The sequence below is a fragment of the Carcharodon carcharias genome, assembly GCF_017639515.1.
Source record: "Carcharodon carcharias isolate sCarCar2 chromosome 32 unlocalized genomic scaffold, sCarCar2.pri SUPER_32_unloc_2, whole genome shotgun sequence".
Taxonomy (NCBI): Eukaryota; Metazoa; Chordata; class Chondrichthyes; order Lamniformes; family Lamnidae; genus Carcharodon; species Carcharodon carcharias.
In genome coordinates, this window is record NW_024470686.1 from 90998 (window position 1) to 114803 (window position 23806).

At 54.1% G+C, this 23806-nt stretch overlaps 1 protein-coding gene across 1 annotated transcript in view; it reads right to left on the reverse strand.

The window, feature by feature from the left end:
• The window catches only part of LOC121274141 (talin-2), a 402472-nt gene that overhangs the window by 39115 nt on the left and 339551 nt on the right, over positions 1–23806 (reverse strand). Inside the window, exons 34-38 of the mRNA XM_041181315.1 lie at positions 22071–22160; positions 21844–21966; positions 20470–20613; positions 20207–20368; positions 19382–19522 (exon numbers count right to left, since the gene is read on the reverse strand). Of these exons, the coding sequence (XP_041037249.1) occupies positions 19382–19522; positions 20207–20368; positions 20470–20613; positions 21844–21966; positions 22071–22160 (660 nt within the window). The remainder of the gene's footprint in view (positions 1–19381; positions 19523–20206; positions 20369–20469; positions 20614–21843; positions 21967–22070; positions 22161–23806) is intronic.

Consider the following 23806-nt stretch of genomic DNA (forward strand, 5'->3'; position numbering starts at 1 on the left):
GGACAGGACAGGGTGGGACAGGACAGGACAGGGTGGGACAGGACAGGACAGGACAGGGTGGGACTGGACAGGACAGGGTGGGACTGGACAGGACAGGGTGGGACAGGACAGGGTGGGACAGGACAGGACGGGACAAGACAGGGTGGGACAGGACAGGACGGGACAGGACAGGACAGGGTGGGACAGGACAGGACAGGGTGGGACAGGACAGGGTGGGACAGGACAGGGTGGGACAGGACAGGACAGGGTGGGACAGGACAGGGTGGGACAGGACAGGGTGGGACAGGACAGGACAGGGTGGGACAGGACAGGGTGGGACAGGACAGGGTGGGACAGGACAGGGTGGGACAGGACAGGACAGGACAGGACAGGGTGGGACAGGACAGGACGGGACAGGACAGGACAGGGTGGGACAGGACAGGACGGGACAGAACAGGACAGGGTGGGACAGGACAGGACAGGACAGGACAGGACAGGGTGGGACAGGGTGGGAAAGGACAGGACAGGACAGGGTGGGACAGGACAGGGTGGGACAGGGTGGGACAGGACAGGACAGGACAGGGTGGGACAGGACAGGACAGGGTGGGACAAGACAGGACAGGGTGGGACAGGACAGGACAGGAAAGGACAGGGTGGGACAAGACAGGACAGGACAGGACAGGGTGGGACAAGACAGGACAGGACAGGACAGGGTGGGACAGGACAGGACAGGGTGGGACAGGACAGGACAGGACAGGGTGGGACAGGACAGGGTGGGACAGGACAGGACAGGACAGGGTGGGACAAGACAGGACAGGGTGGGACAGGACAGGACAGGGTGGGACAGGGTAGGACAGGACAGGGTGGGACAGGACAGGACAGGGTGGGACAGGACGGGACAGGGTGGGACAGGGCAGGACAGGGTGGGACAGGACAGGGTGGGACAGGACTGGGTGGGACAGGACAGGACAGGGTGGGACAGGACAGGGTGGGACAGGACAGGACAGGGTGGGACAGGACAGGACAGGGTGGGACAGGACAGGCCAGGACAGGACAGGACAGGACAGGACAGGGTGGGACAGGACAGGACAGGACAGGGTGGGACAGGACAGGGTGGGACAGGACAGGGTGGGACAGGACAGGACAGGGTTGGACAGGGTGGGACAGGACAGGACAGGGTTGGACAGGGTGGGACAGGACAGGACAGGGTGGGACGGGACAGGACAGGACAGGGTGGGACAGGACAGGACAGGACAGGGTGGGACAGGACAGGACAGGACAGGACAGGGTGGGACAGGACAGGTTGGGACAGGACAGGACGGGACAGGGTGGGACAGGACAGGACAGGGTGGGACAGGACAGGACAGGGTGGGACAGGACAGGGTGGGACAGGACAGGACAGGGTGGGACAGGACAGGGTGGGACAGGACAGGACAGGGTGGGACAGGACAGGACAGGACAGGGTGGGACAGGACAGGACAGGACAGGGTGGGACAGGACAGGGTGGGACAGGACAGGACAGGGTGGGACAGGACAGGGTGGGACAGGACAGGACAGGACAGGGTGGGACAGGACAGGACAGGACAGGGTGGGACAGGACAGGACAGGACAGGGTGGGACAGGACAGGACAGGACAGGACAGGGTGGGACAGGACAGGACAGGGTGGGACAGGACAGGACAGGGTGGGACAGGACAGGACAGGACAGGACAGGGTGGGACAGGACAGGGTGGGACAGGACAGGACAGGGTGGGACAGGACAGGACAGGACAGGGTGGGACAGGACAGGACAGGACAGGGTGGGACAGGACAGGACAGGACAGGACAGGGTGGGACTGGAAAGGACAGGACAGGGTGGGACAGGACAGGACAGGACAGGGTGGGACAGGACAGGACAGGACAGGGTGGGACAGGACAGGACAGGACAGGACAGGGTGGGACAGGACAGGACAGGGTGGGACAGGACAGGACAGGGAGGGACAAGACAGGACAGGGTGGGACAGGACAGGACAGGGTGGGACAGGACAGGGTGGGACAGGACAGGGTGGGACAGGACAGGAAAGGACAGGGTGGGACAGGGTGGGACAGGACAGGGTGGGACAGGACAGGACAGGACAGGGTGGGACAGGACAGGACAGGGTGGGACAGGACAGGACAGGACAGGGTGGGACAGGACAGGACAGGGTGCGACAGGACAGGACAGGGTGGGACAGGACAGGGTGGGACAGGACAGGACAGGGTGGGACAGGACAGGGTGGGACAGGACAGGACAGGGTGGGACAGGACAGGACAGGGTGGGACAGGACAGGACAGGACAGGGTGGGACAGGACAGGACAGGGTGGGACAGGACAGGACAGGGTGGGACAGGACGGGACAGGACAGGGTGGGACAGGACAGGGTGGGACAGGACAGGACAGGACAGGGTGGGACAGGACAGGACAGGGTGGGACAGGACAGGACAGGACAGGACAGGGTGGGACAGGACAGGACAGGGTGGGACAGGACAGGACAGGACAGGACAGGGTGGGACAGGACAGGACAGGGTGGGACAGGACAGGACAGGGTGGGACAGAACAGGACAGGGTGGGACAGGACAGGACAGGACAGGGTGGGACAGGACAGGACAGGACAGGGTGGGACAGGACAGGACAGGGTGGGACAGGTCAGGACAGGGTGGGACAGGACAGGGTGGGACAGGACAGGGTGGGACAGGACAGGGTGGGACAGGACAGGGTGGGACAGGACAGGACAGGACAGGGTGGGACAGGACAGGACAAGACAGGGTGGGACATGACAGGACAGGACAGTGTGGGACAGGACAGGACAGGACAGGGTGGGACAGGACAGGACAGGACAGGACAGGACAGGACAGGGTGGGACAGGACAGGACAGGGAGGGACAGAACAGGACAGGGTGGGACAGGACAGGACAGGGTGGGACAGGACAGGACAGGGAGGGACAGAACAGGACAGGGTGGGACAGGACAGGACAGGGTGGGACAGGACAGGACAGGGAGGGACAGAACAGGACAGGGTGGGATAGGACAGGACAGGGTGGGACAGGACAGGGTGGGACAGGACAGGACAGGACAGGGTGGGACAGGACAGGACAGGACAGGTTGGGACAGGACAGGGTGGGACAGGACAGGACAGGACAGGGTGGGACAGGACAGGACAGGGTGGGACAGGACAGGACAGGGTGGGACAGGACAGGGTGGGACGGGACAGGGTGGGACAGGACAGGACAGGGTGGGACAGGACAGGACAGGACAGGGTGGGACAGGACAAGACAGGACAGGGTGGGACAGGACAGGACAGGGTGGGACAGGACAGGGTGGGACAGGACAGGACAGGGTGGGACAGGACAGGGTGGGACAGGACAGGGTGGGACAGGACAGGACAGGACAGGGTGGGACAGGACAGGACAGGGTGGGACAGGACAGGACAGGACAGGGTGGGACAGGACAGGACAGGACAGGGTGGGACAGGACAGGGTGGGACAGGACAGGACAGGGTGGGACAGGACAGGGTGGGACAGGACAGGGTAGGACAGGACAGGACAGGGTGGGACAGGACAGGACAGGGTGGGACTGGACAGGACAGGGTGGGACAGGACAGGACAGGACAGGGTGGGACTGGACAGGACAGGGTGGGACTGGACAGGACAGGGTGGGACAGGACAGGGTGGGACAGGACAGGACGGGACAAGACAGGACGGGACAGGACAGGACGGGACAGGACAGGACAGGGTGGGACAGGACAGGACAGGGTGGGACAGGACAGGGTGGGACAGGACAGGGTGGGACAGGACAGGGTGGGACAGGACAGGACAGGGTGGGACAGGACAGGGTGGGACAGGACAGGGTGGGACAGGACAGGACAGGGTGGGACAGGACAGGGTGGGACAGGACAGGGTGGGACAGGACAGGACAGGACAGGACAGGGTGGGACAGGACAGGACGGGACAGGACAGGACAGGGTGGGACAGGACAGGACGGGACAGAACAGGACAGGGTGGGACAGGACAGGACAGGACAGGACAGGGTGGGACAGGGTGGGACAGGACAGGACAGGACAGGGTGGGACAGGACAGGGTGGGACAGGGTGGGACAGGACAGGACAGGACAGGGTGGGACAGGACAGGACAGGGTGGGACAAGACAGGACAGGGTGGGACAGGACAGGACAGGAAAGGACAGGGTGGGACAAGACAGGACAGGACAGGACAGGGTGGGACAAGACAGGAAAGGACAGGACAGGGTGGGACAGGACAGGACAGGGTGGGACAGGACAGGACAGGACAGGGTGGGACAGGACAGGACCGGGTGGGACAGGACAGGACAGGACAGGGTGGGACAAGACAGGACAGGACAGGGTGGGACAAGACAGGACAGGACAGGACAGGGTGGGACAGGACAGGACAGGGTGGGACAGGACAGGACAGGACAGGGTGGGACAGGACAGGGTGGGACAGGACAGGACAGGACAGGGTGGGACAAGACAGGACAGGGTGGGACAGGACAGGACAGGGTGGGACAGGACAGGGTGGGACAGGACAGGACAGGACAGGGTGGGACAGGACAGGACAGGACAGGGTGGGACAAGACAGGACAGGGTGGGACAGGACAGGACAGGCTGGGACAGGACAGGACAGGACAGGGTGGGACAAGACAGGACAGGGTGGGACAGGACAGGACAGGACAGGGTGGGACAGGACAGGACAGGGTGGGACAGGACAGGACAGGGTGGGACAGGACAGGGTGGGACAGGACAGGGTGGGACAGGACAGGACAGGATAGGGTGGGACAAGACAGGACAGGGTGGGACAGGACGGGACAGGACAGGACAGGGTGGGACAGGACAGGACAGGACAGGGTGGGACAGGACAGGACAGCGTGGGACAGGACAGGACAGGACAGGGTGGGACAGGACAGGACAGGACAGGACAGGACAGGGTCGGACAGGACAGGACATGGTTGGACAGGGTGGGACAGGACAGGACAGGGTGGGACAGGACAGGACAGGACAGGGTGGGACAGGACAGGACAAGACAGGACAGGGTGGGACAGGACAGGACAGGGTGGGACAGGACAGGACAGGACAGGACAGGGTGGGACAGGACAGGACAGGGTGGGACAGGACAGGACAGGACAGGACAGGGTGGGACAGGACAGGACAGGGTGGGTCAGGACAGGACAGGGTGGGACAGAACAGGACAGGGTGGGACAGGACAGGACAGGTCAGGGTGGGACAGGACAGGACAGGGTGGGACAGGTCAGGACAGGGTGGGACAGGACAGGGTGGGACAGGACAGGGTGGGACAGGACAGGACAGGACAGGGTGGGACAGGACAGGACAGGACAGGACAGGGTGGGACAGGACAGGACAGGACAGGGTGGGACAGGACAGGACAGGACAGGACAGGACAGGACAGGACAGGACAGGGTGGGACAGGACAGGACAGGGTGGGACAGGACAGGACAGGGAGGGACAGAATAGGACAGGGTGGGACAGGACAGGAGAGGGTGGGACAGGACAGGACAGGGAGGGACAGAACAGGACAGGGTGGGACAGGACAGGACAGGGTGGGACAGGACAGGACAGGGAGGGACAGAACAGGACAGGGTGGGACAGGACAGGACAGGGTGGGACAGGACAGGGTGGGACAGGACAGGACAGGGTGGGACAGGACGGGACAGGACAGGTTGGGACAGGACAGGGTGGGACAGGACAGGACAGGACAGGGTGGGACAGGACAGGACAGGGTGGGACAGGACAGGACAGGGTGGGACAGGACAGGGTGGGACGGGACAGGGTGGGACAGGACAGGACAGGGTGGGACAGGACAGGACAGGACAGGGTGGGACAGGACAAGACAGGACAGGGTGGGACAGGACAGGACAGGGTGGGACAGGACAAGACAGGACAGGGTGGGACAGGACAGGACAGGGTGGGACAGGACAGGGTGGGACAGGACAGGACAGGGTGGGACAGGACAGGGTGGGACAGGACAGGGTGGGACAGGACAGGACAGGACAGGACAGGGTGGGACAGGACAGGACAGGGTGGGACAGGACAGGACAGGACAGGGTGGGACAGGACAGGACAGGACAGGGTGGGACAGGACAGGGTGGGACAGGACAGGACAGGGTGGGACAGGACAGGGTGGGACAGGACAGGACAGGGTGGGACAGGACAGGACAGGACAGGACAGGGTGGGACAGGACAGGACAGGGTGGGACAGGACAGGACAGGACAGGACAGGGTGGGACATGACAGGACAGGGTGGGACAGGACAGGGCAGGACAGGGTAGGACAGGGTAGGACAGGACAGGGTGGGACAGGACAGGACAGGGTGGGACAGGACAGGGTGGGACAGGGCAGGACAGGGTGGGACAGGACAGGGTGGGACAGGACAGGGTGGGACAGGACAGGACAGGGTGGGACAGGACAGGACAGGGTGGGACAGGACAGGGTGGGACAGGACAGGACAGGGTGGGACAGGACAGGACAGGGTGGGACAGGACAGGCCAGGACAGGACAGGACAGGACAGGACAGGGTGGGACAGGACAGGACAGGACAGGGTGGGACAGGACAGGGTGGGACAGGACAGGACAGGGTTGGACAGGGTGGGACAGGACAGGACAGGGTTGGACAGGGTGGGACAGGACAGGACAGGGTGGGACAGGACAGGACAGGGTGGGACAGGACAGGGTGGGACAGGACAGGACAGGACAGGGTGGGACAGGTAAGGGTGGGACAGGACAGGGTGGGACAGGACAGGACAGGACAGGACAGGGTGGGACAGGACAGGGTGGGACAGGACAGGGTGGGACAGGACAGGACAGGGTGGGACAGGACAGGACAGGACAGGACAGGACAGGACAGGGTGGGACAGGACAGGACAGGGTGGGACAGGACAGGACAGGGTGGGACAGGACAGGGTGGGACAGGACAGGACAGGACAGGGTGGGACAGGACAGGACAGGACAGGGTGGGACAGGACAGGACAGGACAGGGTGGGACAGGACAGGGTGGGACAGGACAGGACAGGCCAGGACAGGGTGGGACAGGACAGGGTGGGACAGGATAGGGTGGGACAGGACAGGACAGCGTTGGACAGGGTGGGACAGGACAGGACAGGGTTGGACAGGGTGGGACAGGACAGGACAGGGTGGGACAGGACAGGACAGGGTGGGACAGGACAGGGTGGGACAGGACAGGACAGGGTGGGACAGGACAGGGTGGGACAGGACAGGACAGGGTGGGACAGGACAGGGTGGGACAGGACAGGGTGGGACAGGACAGGACAGGACAGGACAGGGTGGGACAGGACAGGGTGGGACAAGACAGGGTGGGACAGGACAGGGTGGGACAGGACAGGGTGGGACAGGACAGGGTGGGACAAGACAGGGTGGGACAGGACAGGGTGGGACAAGACAGGGTGGGACAGGACAGGGTGGGACAAGACAGGGTGGGACAGGACAGGGTGAGACAGGACAGGGTGGGACAGGACAGGGTGGGACAGGACAGGGTGAGACAGGACAGGGTGGGACAGGACAGGGTGGGACAAGACAGGGTGGGACAGGACAGGACAGGGTGGGACAAGACAGGGTGGGACAGGACAGGGTGAGACAGGACAGGGTGGGACAGGACAGGGTGGGACAGGGTGGGACAGGACAGGACAGGGTGAGACAGGACAGGGTGGGACAGGGTGGGACAGGACAGGAAAGGGTGGGACAGGACAGGGTGGGACAGGACAGGGTGGGACAGGGTGGGACAGGACAGGACAGGACAGGGTGGGACAGGACAGGGTGGGACAAGACAGGACAGGGTGGGACAGGGTGAGACAGGACAGGGTGGGACAGGACAGGGTGGGACAGGACAGGGTGGGACAAGACAGGGTGGGACAGGACAGGACAGGACAGGGTGGGACAGGACAGGACAGGGTGGGACAGGACAGGACAGGACAGGGTGGGACAGGACAGGGCGGCCATGATGCAAGAAGAACAGGACAATAATTCTGGACGGTTTTAACTTTGCCGAGATAGACTGGAATAAAGATAATACACCCAGTGCTGCTTCTGGCGTCATTGTGCTTCTAAACCAATCAAAGAAAGATCTTTCTCTTTAATTTATGGGATGTGGGTGTCACTGACCAAACCAGCATTTATCGCCCTGTCACTAACTGCCCCTGAGGAGGGGGTGGTGAGTGCTTTGCTAGGGCCATTTTGGAGGGCAGTTAAGAATTAACCACATTGCTGTGGGTCTGAACTTATTCATGAAGCAGATGGTCTTTTACAACAAGCCGGTAATTTCATGATCACTGAGACTAGTTATTCATTCTGGATTTATTTAATTAAATGAATTTAAATTCCCCCAGCTGCCATGCTGGATTGGTCTCCGGATCTTCAGTACAGTGAGCTTTTATCCTTGATCTTTCATCAAAAGATTTGAAACATAGATAATCCCTTTGCAATGGTGATATTGATTGTTTTGGTGTGGTCTAATTTCACTTCGGTGACTGTCTCTGTAGAAGCTTTGACCACTCACATTAAGCTAAATGGAAGCATCAGACCAGCTTGTATAAAGTCTGCTCTGCAGGTTGCTCCAATAAACTAAGTGTTGACACACACACCACAGACACTCACATACACACCCACCCCCACCCACAAACCACCCACCCACACACTCACCCACAAGCCCACATGTGCGTGTACACACACACACACACACACACACACACACACACACACACACACACACACACCACACACACACACACACACCTCCTACAGGGTTAGACGATGCAGAGTAGCAGGGGTACAAGGCGCAGGATGAATGGAGACATAATTTGGTTTTTACAGAACAGGTTTAATGTTGTCTTGTCATTTAAATACTGCAAATAGACCCAGCTATAACCTGTAAAACACTAATGTCTCTTCAGCACTGGACCCAAATGTAAACAAATACACTCCGATAAAAGCAAAATACTGCGGATGCTGGAAATCTGAAACAAAAACAAAAATTGCTGGAAAAACTGAGCAGGTCTGACAGCATCTGTGGAGAAAGAGAGAGACAGGTTTAACGTTTCGAGTCCGTGTCTGTTCTGAAGAACAGTTGCACAGACTTGAAACATCAACTCTGTCTCTCTCCACAGATGCTGTCAGACCTGCTGAGCTTTTCCAGCGATTTTTGTTTTTGTTTGAAACAAATTCACGACAAATTCAGGAAGGAGAATTTTACACATCGGCGAGCGGGGTTGGGTGGGGGGAACTGCCGATGTTATCCCGCCCCATTTAAATTTTCAGGAAGGCAGGGGGCACAGCAAAATCAGCTGCGGGCCCGCCGATCTGTCAATGGCCAATTGACAGGGTCAATTAAACAATTAAAGGACCTGCCTGTCCAACCTTAAGGCTGGTATACAGGCCAGGAGCCCCGGCGTGAACTAGAAAAAGCATAAAACCTCATCCAGCGGCGAGAGGAGGTTTCATGCAGGGTTTAAAACATTTTAATAAAGGTTTTGTAAAAATTATCGACACGTCCCGACTCATGTGACACTGTTACATTAGGGGACATGTTAGGGAAATTTTACTTTTCTATTTTGAGCTTTTCCACATTTAGAGCCGATCTCCCTGAGGCTGCACTTAGCCTCAGGGAGATGAGTCGCTCTTTCCTGCGCATGTGCGAGAGAGCGCCCCCTTGGTTTTGGGATTTCTGCCCCCCCCACCCGCACAGCGAGTGCATCGCACATCCCTGCGGACATCACGTTGGGCGGGCCTTAATTGGCCCACCCACGTAAAATGGCGCCACCCCTCTGATCGGGGGCGCCAATCAGAAGCGTGTCTGTGCCGCGCCTGCCCTTCAACTTCCCCTCCAACAGGGGGAAATTCAGCCCTGTATATCTGGGGGCTCATGGGTATTAACTGCTAATGGTTCCTACGAGAGAATAAAACTTGGGTGGGTCACAGAATGTTGCATGTGAAATAAATTTTCAGGTGCTCATGTTGAGGACTGTGACTTTCTTCCAATGATTGTCTGTCTCTGTGGACCTAGCAGGATCTGGGTTATCTGATTGGCTGTGACTGTAGACCTGGCAGGGTCTGGGTTACCTGATTGGCTGTGACTGTAGACCTGGCAGGGTCTGGGTTATCTGATTGGCTGTGACTGTGGACCTAGCAGGATCTGGGTTACCTGATTGGCTGTGACTGTAGACCTGGCAGGATCTGGGTTACCTGATTGGCTGTGACTGTGGACCTAGCAGGATCTGGGTTACCTGATTGGCTGTGACTGTAGACCTGGCAGGATCTGGGTTATCTGATTGGCTGTGACTGTGGACCTAGCAGGATCTGGGTTACCTGATTGGCTGTGTCTGTAGACCTAGCAGGATCTGGGTTATCTGATTGGCTGTGACTGTAGACCTGGCAGGGTCTGGGATACCTGAGTGGCTGTGACTGTAGACCTGGCAGGGTCAGGGTTACCTGATTGGCTGTGACTGTAAACCTGGCAGGGTCTGGGTTACCTGATTGGCTGTGACTGTAGACCTGGCAGGGTCAGGGTTACCTGATTGGCTGTGACTGTAAACCTGGCAGGGTCTGGGTTACCTGATTGGCTGTGACTGTAAACCTGGCAGGGTCTGGGTTACCTGATTTCAGGGAGGGGAGCATTCAGGAACAACTCAATACAAGGCATGGGGAGTAGTGAGAGACAACTGGGCAGGATCCACCTCACCTCCTCCTTGCTGTCCAGTGACCCAGTAATCTGTCCTCGTATTTAACCCTAGGAATCCCAGGGTGGAATCGTCCCAGATTTGCACTAAGTGGGTAGCGGGTGGGTAAAATGACCTGCTGGCCGCAATGGTGGCTTCTCACGCCATATTGTCCCAAACCCGCTGCATTAACTATGCATTCCCGGGAAACACAGTGTTTCCATGGCGGGGGGAGGGGGGAACTCTCATTCACCACCAGCCCATCACCTCACTGCTTCATCATGCCGGGCACCACACTGCCCAGAGCTTCCAGCCCACGACTGCTGCACAGAAGACATGGCCCTGAAAGCCAAAAAGACTGCAGCCCCCGGGTTCAATGACATGTCCCTCGAGCACCTTTCTGATGCAGTGGAGGCTCTCCATTTAGTCCTCTACTCCCACTCTGGCTGCAGGATGGGCAGCAACCTCACCAATCCAGCTTGGGAGGTGGCAGTGTTGGTCAGCGCCAACACCCTTCAAAAAAGCACAACCACCCAGTGCTGCAAAAGGATGAATGATCTCCGCTGTTCCCCAGGGTAAGTCACTCTTCACATCATTCTCAACTCACACACTCACAAACCCATCACACACCCACAGGGCCCTCACTCACTGTCAGTTCAAGGGACATCACCATTCACTCTCTCACACTCACCGTCATTGTCCTCATCCTGTCCATGGGACCAGTCACCACCCACACAGGCCAGACACACTTATCATCTGGCCCGACAGACATCCTGCTTAGACTCTCCATCTCTGTCCATGCAGGACAAGCTGACACACAACAACAGGGAGGGGTTGCAGATCAGTGGAGGAATACCTGAGATCAACGTCCTCACGGAGCTTGAAAACAGAGCCATCCAGCTGGTTGGTGATGACCGGGACCGGTCCTGTGCTGACGGTGAGATCGGCGCTGCTCTACCAAGTGAGGATCCAGCAGTGCAACATCCATCAGTAACCATGCTGTGAGTGATGTGTCCTCTTTCACAGGACACTGCCAGGCACTGATTATCTCCCCTTGCTTCCACAGGCACATCTGGGAAACAGCCAACAGAGTCCATGACCCAGGGCCTCCAATCAACCCCCAAAGAAACCTCTGAAGAGGAATCTGGAGGCTCCCTCCCTGAAGACCCATCACAGCCTCCACCAGCGCAGAGACACACACATCGGTGGGGCTGAGCTTTAGAGTAACCTCAGGATCACAATCTGGTGAGCACATCGCACTGTCTGATCCACAGCAGGCGGAGACAGGGACTTCCCAGATCCCCGGCACTCGGAGAGCTGCTGGAGGCCAGAATGTTGCTGAGTCTGAGTCAGATGAGGAGCCTCTGGTTCTTGATCATGTCACAGTTGCTGGAGCTGCAAAGACAAGCTCGGGAACATCAGGAAGGGATGTCCGCTGCACTCCTCAGATTGCAAGGCACGTTGGAGGAGTCCATCCACCTTCACTCTGAGGTGATAGCGCCGACATTGCAACACACCGAGGTCAACACTGGCAGGATGGCAGTCGCTATGGAGACCTTGGTCCAGGACATCGCTCCTGTACTGCTGCATGGGCTCAACTCCATCGATGATGCCATAGTTGGTCTCCAGCAGTGTGTACGTGAGAGGAGTGGGGGCAGCTCGATCTCACTCCAGTTACCCCTTCTCCTCAAGGATTCAGCCTGGGGCCCTCGGGCACCCATAGGGAGGAGGATCAGCAGGTGCACAGCCTGGGGCCATCCATCCAGGTGACTCTGGGAGTGTCCGGCCCATTCGAATCTCCTCTTCCTGTGACCCCAGCAGCTCCAGCTCCACAGGGCGAGGAGGGTGTCACTGCCACACAGGTCTCGGCCCTCCAGGTCTCGGCCCTCCAGAGGATGCCCGCCAATTTCATCACAGACAGGGTGTAGCAGTCAGCAGGCTGTCTCCACCTCCGCTGTGGATGGCCAGGGAGCACCAAGGATTAGCAAAGTTAAAGAGAATTAGTCGCACAGTCTGGCCACGGGTTTTAATCACTTGTACATAATGTTCACTATTGTTAATAAACTCCCAAGAATGTCTCCCTGCCTGTGGCTCCTTGTTCTGATGAGCAGTGTTTGTGTCACTCAGATGTGAAACCTTTCTGCACAAGATAAATGCAGGTGTCTAAGTTCAGGGCCTCTTCCCTGTGTCTGTGCAGCCTTCAGACCACAGTGATGGTCCAGCCTCTCACTCCCTGGACACATTACTGATGCCTGCACCTCGGCGATGCTGGTCATTGCTGCCAGAATGTAGTGGGCAGGCACCAGAGTTCCCTCATTCTCTGTGTGCTCTCAGCACCTTTAGAGTGGGGCTGGCCCCCATCACACCAGCATCTGTGACCAGTGATGCTGTGCACCAGCTCCTGAAGGGCTGAAGTGCTGAAGGTGGACACAGCATCAGATGCGTCTGAAGTTTCATGGCTGCGTCTCTGAGATGTGACTCTGATCACAGCCAGACAGGAGTCAGACATTCTCAGAGGCCGTGTGAAGATCTATGGAGTGTCCTCACTGCATTTATCATCATCCTCCTGGAATGTCGGGTTTATGGGCATCCTTGAACACAGGCCAGACTGGAGTCAAACGCAATGTGAGGATCTATGGGGACACCTCACTGCATGTCATCGTCATCCTCCACAAATCTAGCAGCTATGAGGGCCCTCAGAGCGCGCCTGCCTCATCTAGCCAGTGCGAGGGCCTCATCCCCATCATCGTCACCACCGAGGACCCCCTCACCCTCAACCCCATCATCGTCACCACCGAGGACCCCCTCACCCTCATCCCCATCATCGTCACCACCGAGGACCCCCTCACCCTCATCCCCATCATCGTCACCACCGAGGACCCCCTCACCCTCATCCCCATCATCGTCACCACCGAGGACCCCCTCACCCTCATCCCCATCATCGTCACCACCGAGGATGCCCTCACCCTCATCCCTGTCAGCGTCCACCTCATCAGAGGAGACCTCCAGCTCCTCAGCCAGCTCCTCTCCCTGTTGCAGTACCAGGTTGTAAAGGGCGCAGCAGACGACGATGAGGTGTGACACCCTCTGTGGACTATATTGCAGAGCTCCACCAAACCGGTCCAGGCACCGGAACCTCATCTTCAGCATCCCGATGGTCTGCCCCACCAAGTTGTGAGCTGCAGCATGAGCCTCATTGTACTGTCGCTCTGCTGCAGTCTGAGGCTCCGCACGGGTGTCATCAGCCATGGCCTATGTGGGTAGCCCATGTCTCTGTGAAGCCAAGCCTGCAGCTTCTGTGGACCCTGGAAAACTGCAGAGATCTGCGAGCCACTGAGGGTGTAGGCGTTGTGCACACTCCCTGGAAAACGTGTGCACACCTGCAGGATGTGTTTCTGGTGGTCGCACACCAGCTGCATGTTCAGCGAATGGAACCCCTTGCGGTTGACATGGTTGACCCCGTGTTCTGTCAGAGACCTGCGCGCACCCTGAGTGCAGTCAATGGCCTACAGAGAGTGAAGACGATGGAGGAGAGAGCGACTGAGGCTCCTGGCTGCGCAGAGACAGGAGCAGCACCCTCAGGAAGAAGGGGTGGCTGGGTCTCCCACACACGCCATCACAGAGCCACAATGAGCCATCACTGGTCGGTGCCTAGCAACACCCAGGGTCTGTAGATGCCGCCTTTCGTTCCTGCAGATGTCTGAGAACCAGTGTTGCCGTAGACTGTGTATGTCCAGGGAACTGGTCAGTCACTTCTGCCACTTACTGCGGGATTTGGTACCACAGGGACATGGAGGGCATCCACTGCCAGTGGCCGTGAAAGTGACTGCGGTGCTCAATTTCTATGCCAGTGGCTCCTTTCAGGGCTCCACAGGTGACCTCTGTGGGATATCACAAGCCTCCACCCACAAATACATCCATGAGATCACGGATACCATCTTTGTGAGGGCACACAGCACCTGTGGGAAACCCGAGATCTGGGCAAATCCAATTGCTCCAATTGGCTGTCCTGAACCTGGGTGAAATGCACAAAGCTGTGTGCCCTCACAGAGATGGTATCCGTGATCTCATGGATGTATTTGTGGGTGGAGGCTTGTGATATCCCACAGAGGTCACCTGTGGAGCCCTGAAAGGAGCCACTGGCATAGAAATTGAGCACAGCAGTCACTTTCACGGCCACTGGCAGTGGATGCCCTCCATGTCCCTGTGGTACCAAATCCCGCAGTAAGTGGCAGAAGTGACTGACCAGTTCCCTGGACATGCACAGTCTACGGCAACACTGGTTCTCAGACATCTGCAGGAACGAAAGGCGGCGACTACAGACCCTGGGTGTTGCTAGGCACCGACCAGTGATGGCTCATTGTGGCTCTGTGATGGCGTGTGTGGGAGACCCAGCCACCCCTTCTTCCTGAGGGTGCTGCTCCTGTCTCTGCGCAGCCAGGAGCCTCAGTCGCTCTCTCCTCCATCGTCTTCACTCTCTGTAGGCCATCAGGCAAGGAGCTAGGTCACCAGGCTCCATGCTCCTGATGTACTCCTCCTACAGGATGAAAGAGTGAAGGCATGGGTTAGTATGGATGTACTAAGAACCTGTCTTGGTTAAACCTGGAGGCCCCTTAACACATCCCGGAGAGATTAGTGCACTGCATGGCTGCCCGAAACCTCACCCACCTCTGCCCCACCCATTGGCAGCAGCTTTGCCCAATGGACTGCATGCTGTGTGCTTTCAGCTCAGGCACAGCCCTTACCATCCTCCCCACTCAGTTGCCTCAACTGCAGGGCAGCCAATGCCCACCTTCTACACCCGTGCCAACACGCCTCGAGCTTGAAGCCTTCAGGCAGCCCCGATGGGCACTCCACAACGTGACTGTGTACTCACCTCCGAGTTCCCCTCACATTGTAGCTGAAACACGTCGGCATGCTTGGGCAGACGGTCCACTGTGGGGGGATGATTCTGGTGGGCTGGCCTTATGATGATATGCAGATGTATTACAATGAGGTTCCTGACGCCCAATCACTGCCCGCCATTGGCAGGTGGAACAGGTGATCACAATCTGGTTTCACGACGTCATGAAACCGATTTCTGGCCTTCTCGCCATGTTGTCCACTCACGCCAACAAACACGCCCGACGACAGCAGGCATGGAAAATCTTGGCCCCAGTACGATTCTGGTAAATCTCTACTGCACTCCCACCAAGGTCAATATTTCCTTCCTGAGGTGTGATACCCAGAAATGTTCACAGTAACTCCAGGTGTGGTCTAACTAGGGATGTGTCGCTCAATGACAATATCTATCCCTTGTATTCAGGTCCTCCAGATATAAATGGCAGCTTTCCATTTGGACATTTGTATTATTTTCTGTACTTGTCTGTGACATTTTAATGATCTGTGTAGCTGGAAATCCAATCGCCATTGTTTGTAGCCTTTCAGCATTTAGAAAATATCCTGTTCTAACGTTTTTAGGTCCAAATTATTGACCTGGTTAGGAAAGTTGCTCAGTAGCAGGAAACAGGGAGTCGGGGTAGTGAGCAGGTGCTCTCATTGGCAGGATGTGACTAGTGATGTTTGTGACTGCAGCAAGGACCTTAACCCGCGGCATAGGAGCCACAAATTCATGGAGGAGACACAAATGCTCATGAAGGGCAGAAAAGGTATATAAAACTGTCAAGCTGTCAAGTTATTTAAATCCTCAACCCCTCAAAAAATTTTTTGAAAACCTGCCTGGGTCAGTGAGAGCTGGAAAAAATCTGTTCTAGCAATTATAATAGCTGTTTGTTGACATAATCCCAAGGATTATCATTATATCATTATTAATGGTTGACTCTTTCCACAACTGTCGGGACAATTGTAAATTCACAGTTTGATTGACAGCTTAAAGAGGTTATTAAAGGATTAAGTGTCTTTGATGTGACACTTTGAATATGCCTATTTGTTATGATAAAGGATTAAGCAGTTGAGGGCCTTATAAAGTTTCGAATGGGCTTTCATTGTAATGAAAGCTTTAATAGATATTTAGATCTTTATTTTATTTCATCTCAACATGGCTCCTGAGATCTGTCCCCCCCACCCCAACCTCCCACCTCCTCACCCCACACAGAGCGAAAACTGCACCATTCAGGGCACTTTTTCTCCGAGGCAGGGACACCAGGCCAGGAAATTTCCCGACTCAAGCTCGGGGAGACGGTGGGATAGTGGTAATGTCACTGGACTAGGAATCCAGAAGCCCAGATGCTATGGGGACACAGATTCAAATCCCACCATGGCAGCTGGTAGAATTTAAATTCAATTAATGAATCTGAAATCGGAAACTAGTCTCAGTAATGGTGACCGTGAAACTACTGTCGATTGACATAAAAAAACCCATTTGGTTCCCTAATGGCCTTTAAGGAAGGAAAGTGACTTCAGATCCATAGCAATGTGGTTGACTTTGAAATGGCCTAGCAAGCCACGTGGTTCAAGGGCAATTACGGATGGGCAACAAATGCTGGCCCAGCCAGTGATGACCACGTCCTGAGAAAGAAAAAAAAATTAATAAACCCTTCTTGGGGGCAAAAATCCAGCCCTGATACTCCACACAAAGACTAACTCGATGTAAGAATAAAAGTACAATATAAAGTGCATTCTCAGCGTCCGACTCTCTCCCAAACCCTGGTCTCATCGGACACCCCTTGATGTCTTTGCTGTTACTGGATACTCACCATTTCCAACTTCAGCTATCACTGAGCTGGTTGACACTGCTCCTTAACCGTTCTTTCACATATTTGCTCACTTTGCTGAGCTCTCTGCCTCTACACAGTCTAAGGGGTTTTCTTACACTCAACCACATCCAGGTGAAAATTCCCACCCTAACAGCACGGTGAGTGTACCTACACAGGGACTGTAGCGGTACATGAAGGCAGCTCACCATCACCTTCTCAAGGGCAATTAGGGGTGGGCAATAAATGCTGGGCCCAGCCAGCGACACTCACATCCCATGAATGAATTAAAAAAAACACAGGTACTGGCTATCACATCCTCTTCACTGGCTTCCTCCCCGCTGGCTTCCTCCCCGCTGGCTTCCTCCCCGCTGGCTTCCTCCCCGCTGGCTTCCTCCCCGCTGGCTTCCTCCTCGCTGGCTTCCTCCCCGCTGGCTTCCTCCCCGCTGGCTTCCTCCTCGCTGGCTTCCTCCCCACTGGCTTCCTCCCCACTGGCTTCCTCCCCACTGGCTTCCTCCCTTGTTTCCCTTTATCTCTTCAACTCTTCTTCAGCAGGAATTTCTTCATTCAGTAAGTAGTGAATCTTTGGAATCTTCCACCACAGAAGGACGCAGAAGCTCAGTAATGAGTGTATTCAAGACAGAGATCGATAGATTTCTGGAGACTAGTGATATCAAGGGATAGGGGGTAGCACGGGAAAGTGGAGCTGAGATCAGCCATGATTTAACTGAATGGCAGAGAAGCTCAATGGGCTGAATGGCCTATTCCTGCTTCTATCTTCCTTTCTCAAAAAGCACACAGCCTCTCTTCATTCCAGCCACAACATCTTATGTTGTGCCCACTGTGAAATCCATTGCTAGCTCTACCGGAGTACCAACCCCCAAATGCCTCATTCATTCATCCTGAATTCACTCATGGAAAGCAGTATCACTGGTAAGGTTAACATTTATTGCCCATCCCTAGTTGCCCTTGAGAAGGTGGTGGTGAGCTGCCCTCTTGAACCGCTGCAGTCCATGTGGTGTAGGTACACCCACAGTGCTGTTAGGGAGGGAGTTCCAGGATTTTGACCCAGCGACAGTGAAGGAATGGTGATATATTTCCAAGTCAGGATGGTGAATGACTTGGAGGGGAACTTCCAGGTGGTGGTGTTCCCATCTATCTGCTGCCCTTGTCCTTGTAGATGGTAGAGGTCGTGAGTTTGGAAGGTGCTGCCGAAGGAGCCTTGGTAAATTCCTGCAGTGCATCTTGTAGAGGTACACACTGCTGCTACTGTGAGTCGGTGGTGGAGGGAGTGAATGTTTGTGGATGTGGTGCCAATCAAGCGTCCTGGATGGTGTCGAGCTTCTTGAGTGTTGTGGGAGCTGCACTCACCCGGGCAAGTGGGGAGTATTCCATCACACTCCTGACTTGTGCCTTGTAGATGGTGGACAGGCTTTTTGTCCATCCGGTTCCCATGGGGGTAACTTTCTTTCAGCTCTCCATTAACTTCTGCCCACTGGGTGATCACTCGCTGCTGGCCCATTCTGTTTTAGCCTCAAATGAAGCCAACTGCATCAAATAAGTTCTTAAACTGTGCAGGCAAGTAAATACAAAACAACATTTCAGGGAGTGAGTGGTGAATCTCTGGAATGGGCTCTGAGAGAGATGGGAGACAGGAGATAATATTGATTTATCCAAATGCAATTGAAATGGATTTCTTTCAGGAAATAATAATTTGGGATCCAGTTGATGAATAATTTGAAACATGAAGTATGTTTAGAGTAGAATGGCTGAGGGGGAACAGGTGACTTTGGACCTCTGGTTGCCAAAGCTTTTCATCACTGGGTCTCACTTCAGGTCGGAGTCTAGTGTTGACTCATTGATAGAGATTGATCGCCGTGATTGGTCGACAGCTTCATCATTGTTGGATCATGTGACATTAGCATGGCAAACCAGAAAGACCTTGATCTTTGCTCACTTAGCAATTTCTAGTTTCCTATGTACACATGTTTGAGATCATTTACCTCTGCTCCTATCTGTGCTGGAATGCTGACAAACTCTGGGTTGGAGGCAAATGCTGTCAGATTTTCCACAGCCTCGATTAAAGGAGAAGTGGCTGACCTGCACTTTTCTCGATTTTCTTCAGAAAAGTCACCATCGAGAGCCTAAGGGCAAAAGAATGTAAGAAATGTACACTCCATCTGGTGAGTACTGACAGATAGACATTAATGATACAGTAATCAAAGACCCTTCAGAAAGCTCACTGCTCATCCAAAAGCAACAGTTAAATACATCAAATACATCGCAAGCTATTTGCGTTTTGATCAGAATACAATAGTTTCAGATCAGCAGGTGCTGGACAGTATGTTGCTGTCCTAAACCACTGTTCGACGCTGGACAGGAGGTTTCACTCACAGTGAACTCCCAATCTCTCCCATAGAGCGATGCATCATGAGACAGCTCTCGTGGATCAGCTCTGGAGGTGTGGGAGTGTCCACCCATTTCCTGACCAAGGAAGATTTCAGGCTCCCAGGAAACAAAAGAGAAAATATTTTCAAAAGAGAACCCAACTAGAAAAATAAGTTAAATAAAGGTAAATTGAACATTTGGCCATAAAAACACAAAATATTGAGTTATTTTGATACATTGATATAAACAAATGTATGACCCTATACACTAGTTCATATAAGTGTGGACCTTAAAAAGAAACATTTGCAATAGAATGAAGAACACAGTTTGATGTTAAACACTGCATACAGCTGCTCATGAAAACCATAGCAACTCCTTAAACATAGAAGTGGTACAGGCACAGTGGGGCCCACACGACACAAACAGTTACTCGCGGTTACCTTGATTGTCTTCACAAGGTTTGCAGTGCTATTGGCAACTTCCTTTGCCGACTGTACAAAGTGCCTCTTGGCAACAGGGTTGGCGGTTTTGGAGGAGGCGATCCGGCACGCGTTGCACAACGCAGAAGTATGTTTGGCGACAATGGTAGCAGCGGACAGCACCTGCATGGCAAGGGTTACATGTTAGCACAGACGCTGACCTGAACTGCACCCATTAAGAGTTCTGGCAGAATGACAGCTGAAGATTCACCAAAACCCCTCACCTGTGATGGGCTGCTTGCAGGATCCACCAGATTCTGACATGCCATCTGGATCGCTTGGTTGGCCCGAGCAAACTGGATGGGATCCACCAGCCCCTGATGCCCAGCCTGGCTGTTGGGATCGGATATCCCAACCAGGTAACCAGCCTATACAAAGACAAGTGTAATAAGCTGAGTAAAGAGATGAGAAGATGGGCTCGTATTCCAACCCATTGGGTTTAAAAGAATTCTTCAGCGGGTACATGACTTTCAGACAGCTTGAGTTATATTTTTGGGTTGAAGTGAGTTCAGCTCTTCTTTCTTAGATCACTCGAATGGGTGAGTCCTGATTCCCCAAATCTCCGAGAGGGTCTAATTTAGCCCTAGCTAGTTGCTAAACACCCCTTTGGGAAACAATGGGTGTTTTAATGCCACAGCTACCAAAACAATATTCCATCATTTTTTAGTCACAAGTCAGCTATCAATGGAATTGCAGCAAAGCTTGGACATGCTGGTGTAGGAATGGGACAAAGAAGAGATCAAGAGGTGGTCTTCACCCCAGAGATTTGTGGAGCTGCCATCTTGTGGGCTGGGTGCCAACTGGCTGAATTCCTTCAAGAGGGAGCTAGGCCTGCTTGGTGGCTGGGGCTGAAGTCATCTTGAACAAGGGGTCAGCACCGTATAACATTCATCAGAGCCAGAGTGGTCTCCTAGACTAGTTGCAATAACTTAACGAGTGGTGGGAGAGGCAAGATTGGTGAGGAATTCCCCATCTCCCACAACGGGCATGGGGTTTTAATCTCGTTTCCTGCCTCTGCAGGAGGTCAGATGGTTTTGGAAAGGGTGGAGAGTGTGTGCATCACGAAACACAATGCATTACAGCGTGAGGGAGGCTGAACCGATCAGTGAGTCTTCTCCTGCCCATCATTATCTCGGTGGTTACAAAGTGATGAGACACCACTTGTTTGGGCTGCCAGATGTACATTGCTGGGCTGGTGATATTAGGATAAAACAAATGGCTTGCTGCAGTTTTAAGCCAAGTAAGTTCTGGTAGGACTAACATTTCGAAAGTAGGTTTCTGAAGCTACAAAGCGGATGTTCCATGAAGACGGGAGTTTAAGAAGAGTCCTGTAAATGCTAAACTTTTTTGCAGTCGGAAAATGTATCTTATTGAATTTTTCACTGCAATTATTGATGAGGAAGGCCATTCAGCTCATCTTAATACAGGATGATACTCAATCCTGCCCAATGTTACATCCAATTACTTTTGGAATGATTCCTGGATTTTCCCCTCCAGTCCATGTTTCAGTTTCAATGAAAGCTCCCCTCACAAAAGTGGGGACTGGAGGTATACTGATCTCAGGGCTGGGCGGGTATCAATTGTAAATTGTTGCTCACCTGAGCTGCTGCCTCTGTCAGGCCACACAACGCCTTGGAGGCAATGCCAACAGAATCTCCGAATGCTGGAAGATCACCAGTCTTGGCTTTCTGAGAGATCCCTGTCATAGCCTCCCCAAGGACCTGGAGTAGTGACGAGCAGGCAAAGAGGAAAGCGATGTTAGAGATGGCACAGAATGTCTCAAATCAAACTTGCCCAAATCGCTCCCAAAGAACCCGTATCCTACCTTGGAGTTCTCCATCACACTCTCAATGCAGTCAAAGTAGGAGAGGTCACTGACAGGGTCATTGGGATTATCGAGCATGCCTTTGACCGTCTGCAAACATTACCAAAATTGTAAGCTAGTGAATTTTAACCACGCTTTATCAACCAAAGTCAGAACTAATTAACTAACTGGCTCAGAGAAATTCTGGGTAAATTTGAGTCTGCACCTACAGAGAGTGAAGGAATACTTTACCCTTCAGTTAATTCATCTCAATCTAATAAAGTGCTACAGCAATGTACAGAATCAAACACACTTCTGACAGTCAGTCTGTACACCGGGGTTTGGGGGGGGGGGGGGGGGGGACTTCAAGTTTTCTTAGGTAATAGAACAATACAGCACTGAAGTAGGCCATTCAGCCCCTCGTGACTGTGCTAACTCTTTGAAACAGCTATCTGGCTGGTTCCACTCCCGTGTTTTTTCCCCACATTATACACAGTTTTTGCTTTTAAGTACCTAGCTAACTCTCCTTTGACTGTCACTATTGAAATTACTTCTTTCAGGCTGTGCATCCCAGATCATAATAACTCACTGCATAAAAACATATCCTCATCTTATCCCTGGTTCTTTTCAAAGCTTTGAAGAAGAGTCATACGGATTTGAAGCATTAACTCTGTTTCTCTCTCCACAGATGCTGTCAGACCTGCTGAGTTTTTCCAGCATTTTCTGTTTCTATTACCATAAACTAGTGTCTTCTGGTTACTGACTCTTCTGCCACTGGAACCAGTTTCTTGTTATGAAACTTTTCATGGTATTGACCACCCTTATTCAATCTCCTCTTAAACTTCTTAGAGCTAAGGCTTCTCCAGTCTCTCCATTAAGTCCCTCAATCCTGGTACCATTGCAGGTAAAGCTCCTTTGCACTCGAAAGGTCTTGACATCCTTCCTGAAGTCCGGTGCCCAGAATGAGTCACAATACCCCAGCTGGGGCCTAACCAGCAATTCATAAAGGTTTAGCAATAATTTCCTTGCTTTTCTACTCTACCGTTGCTTATAAAGGCATGGATTCCACGTGCCATTCTCACAGCCTTGTCAGCTTGTCCTGGCACAAGCCTCTCTCCCTATGTGTGCCCTCTAAAATTATACCATTTTCAGAAAGAACCAAACCATTCATGGAGCAAACATTATTGACTGGAGTGATAAATTTTGCTGAGATTTCTGTTATCTCTGATAACACAGATCAGACGAGGAACAGGCATCCTCTTTAACACAACTGTGCACGCACTGTATAAACATCCAAAGGCCTTGAAGTTTCAACGTCCTTTTTATCCCCTAAATGCTGCAATTCAAGATTTGCAAATGGTTTAACCACCACCAAACCGACAATAAATACATTGCATAACCTGCATTGACCCTCACTGGGGGTAAAATGGGTGTTTGCCAACTGGCTCAATCTGTTTGACACGGCTCAGTTTCATTTCCCATTGAAGTTATCAGACACAGGGTAAACCAGGGAAATTCACCACAATTACATCTCACACTACTACCAACAATGGGCTCAAAGGCCTTCTTCAGTAGTAAATGCTTCTACTATCCATGGGTTTTCCATTGTTACAGGCAATTAAGATTTCAACATTCACTGCCATGGGATTTAGATTAAAATCCTAAAGGTAACCCCCCCTCTCCACAGGTTCAGTATGATTGCTAGTTAACCACTGTGGCTAATAGATGGTTGTTAGGCTGACCATGTAAAATCCATC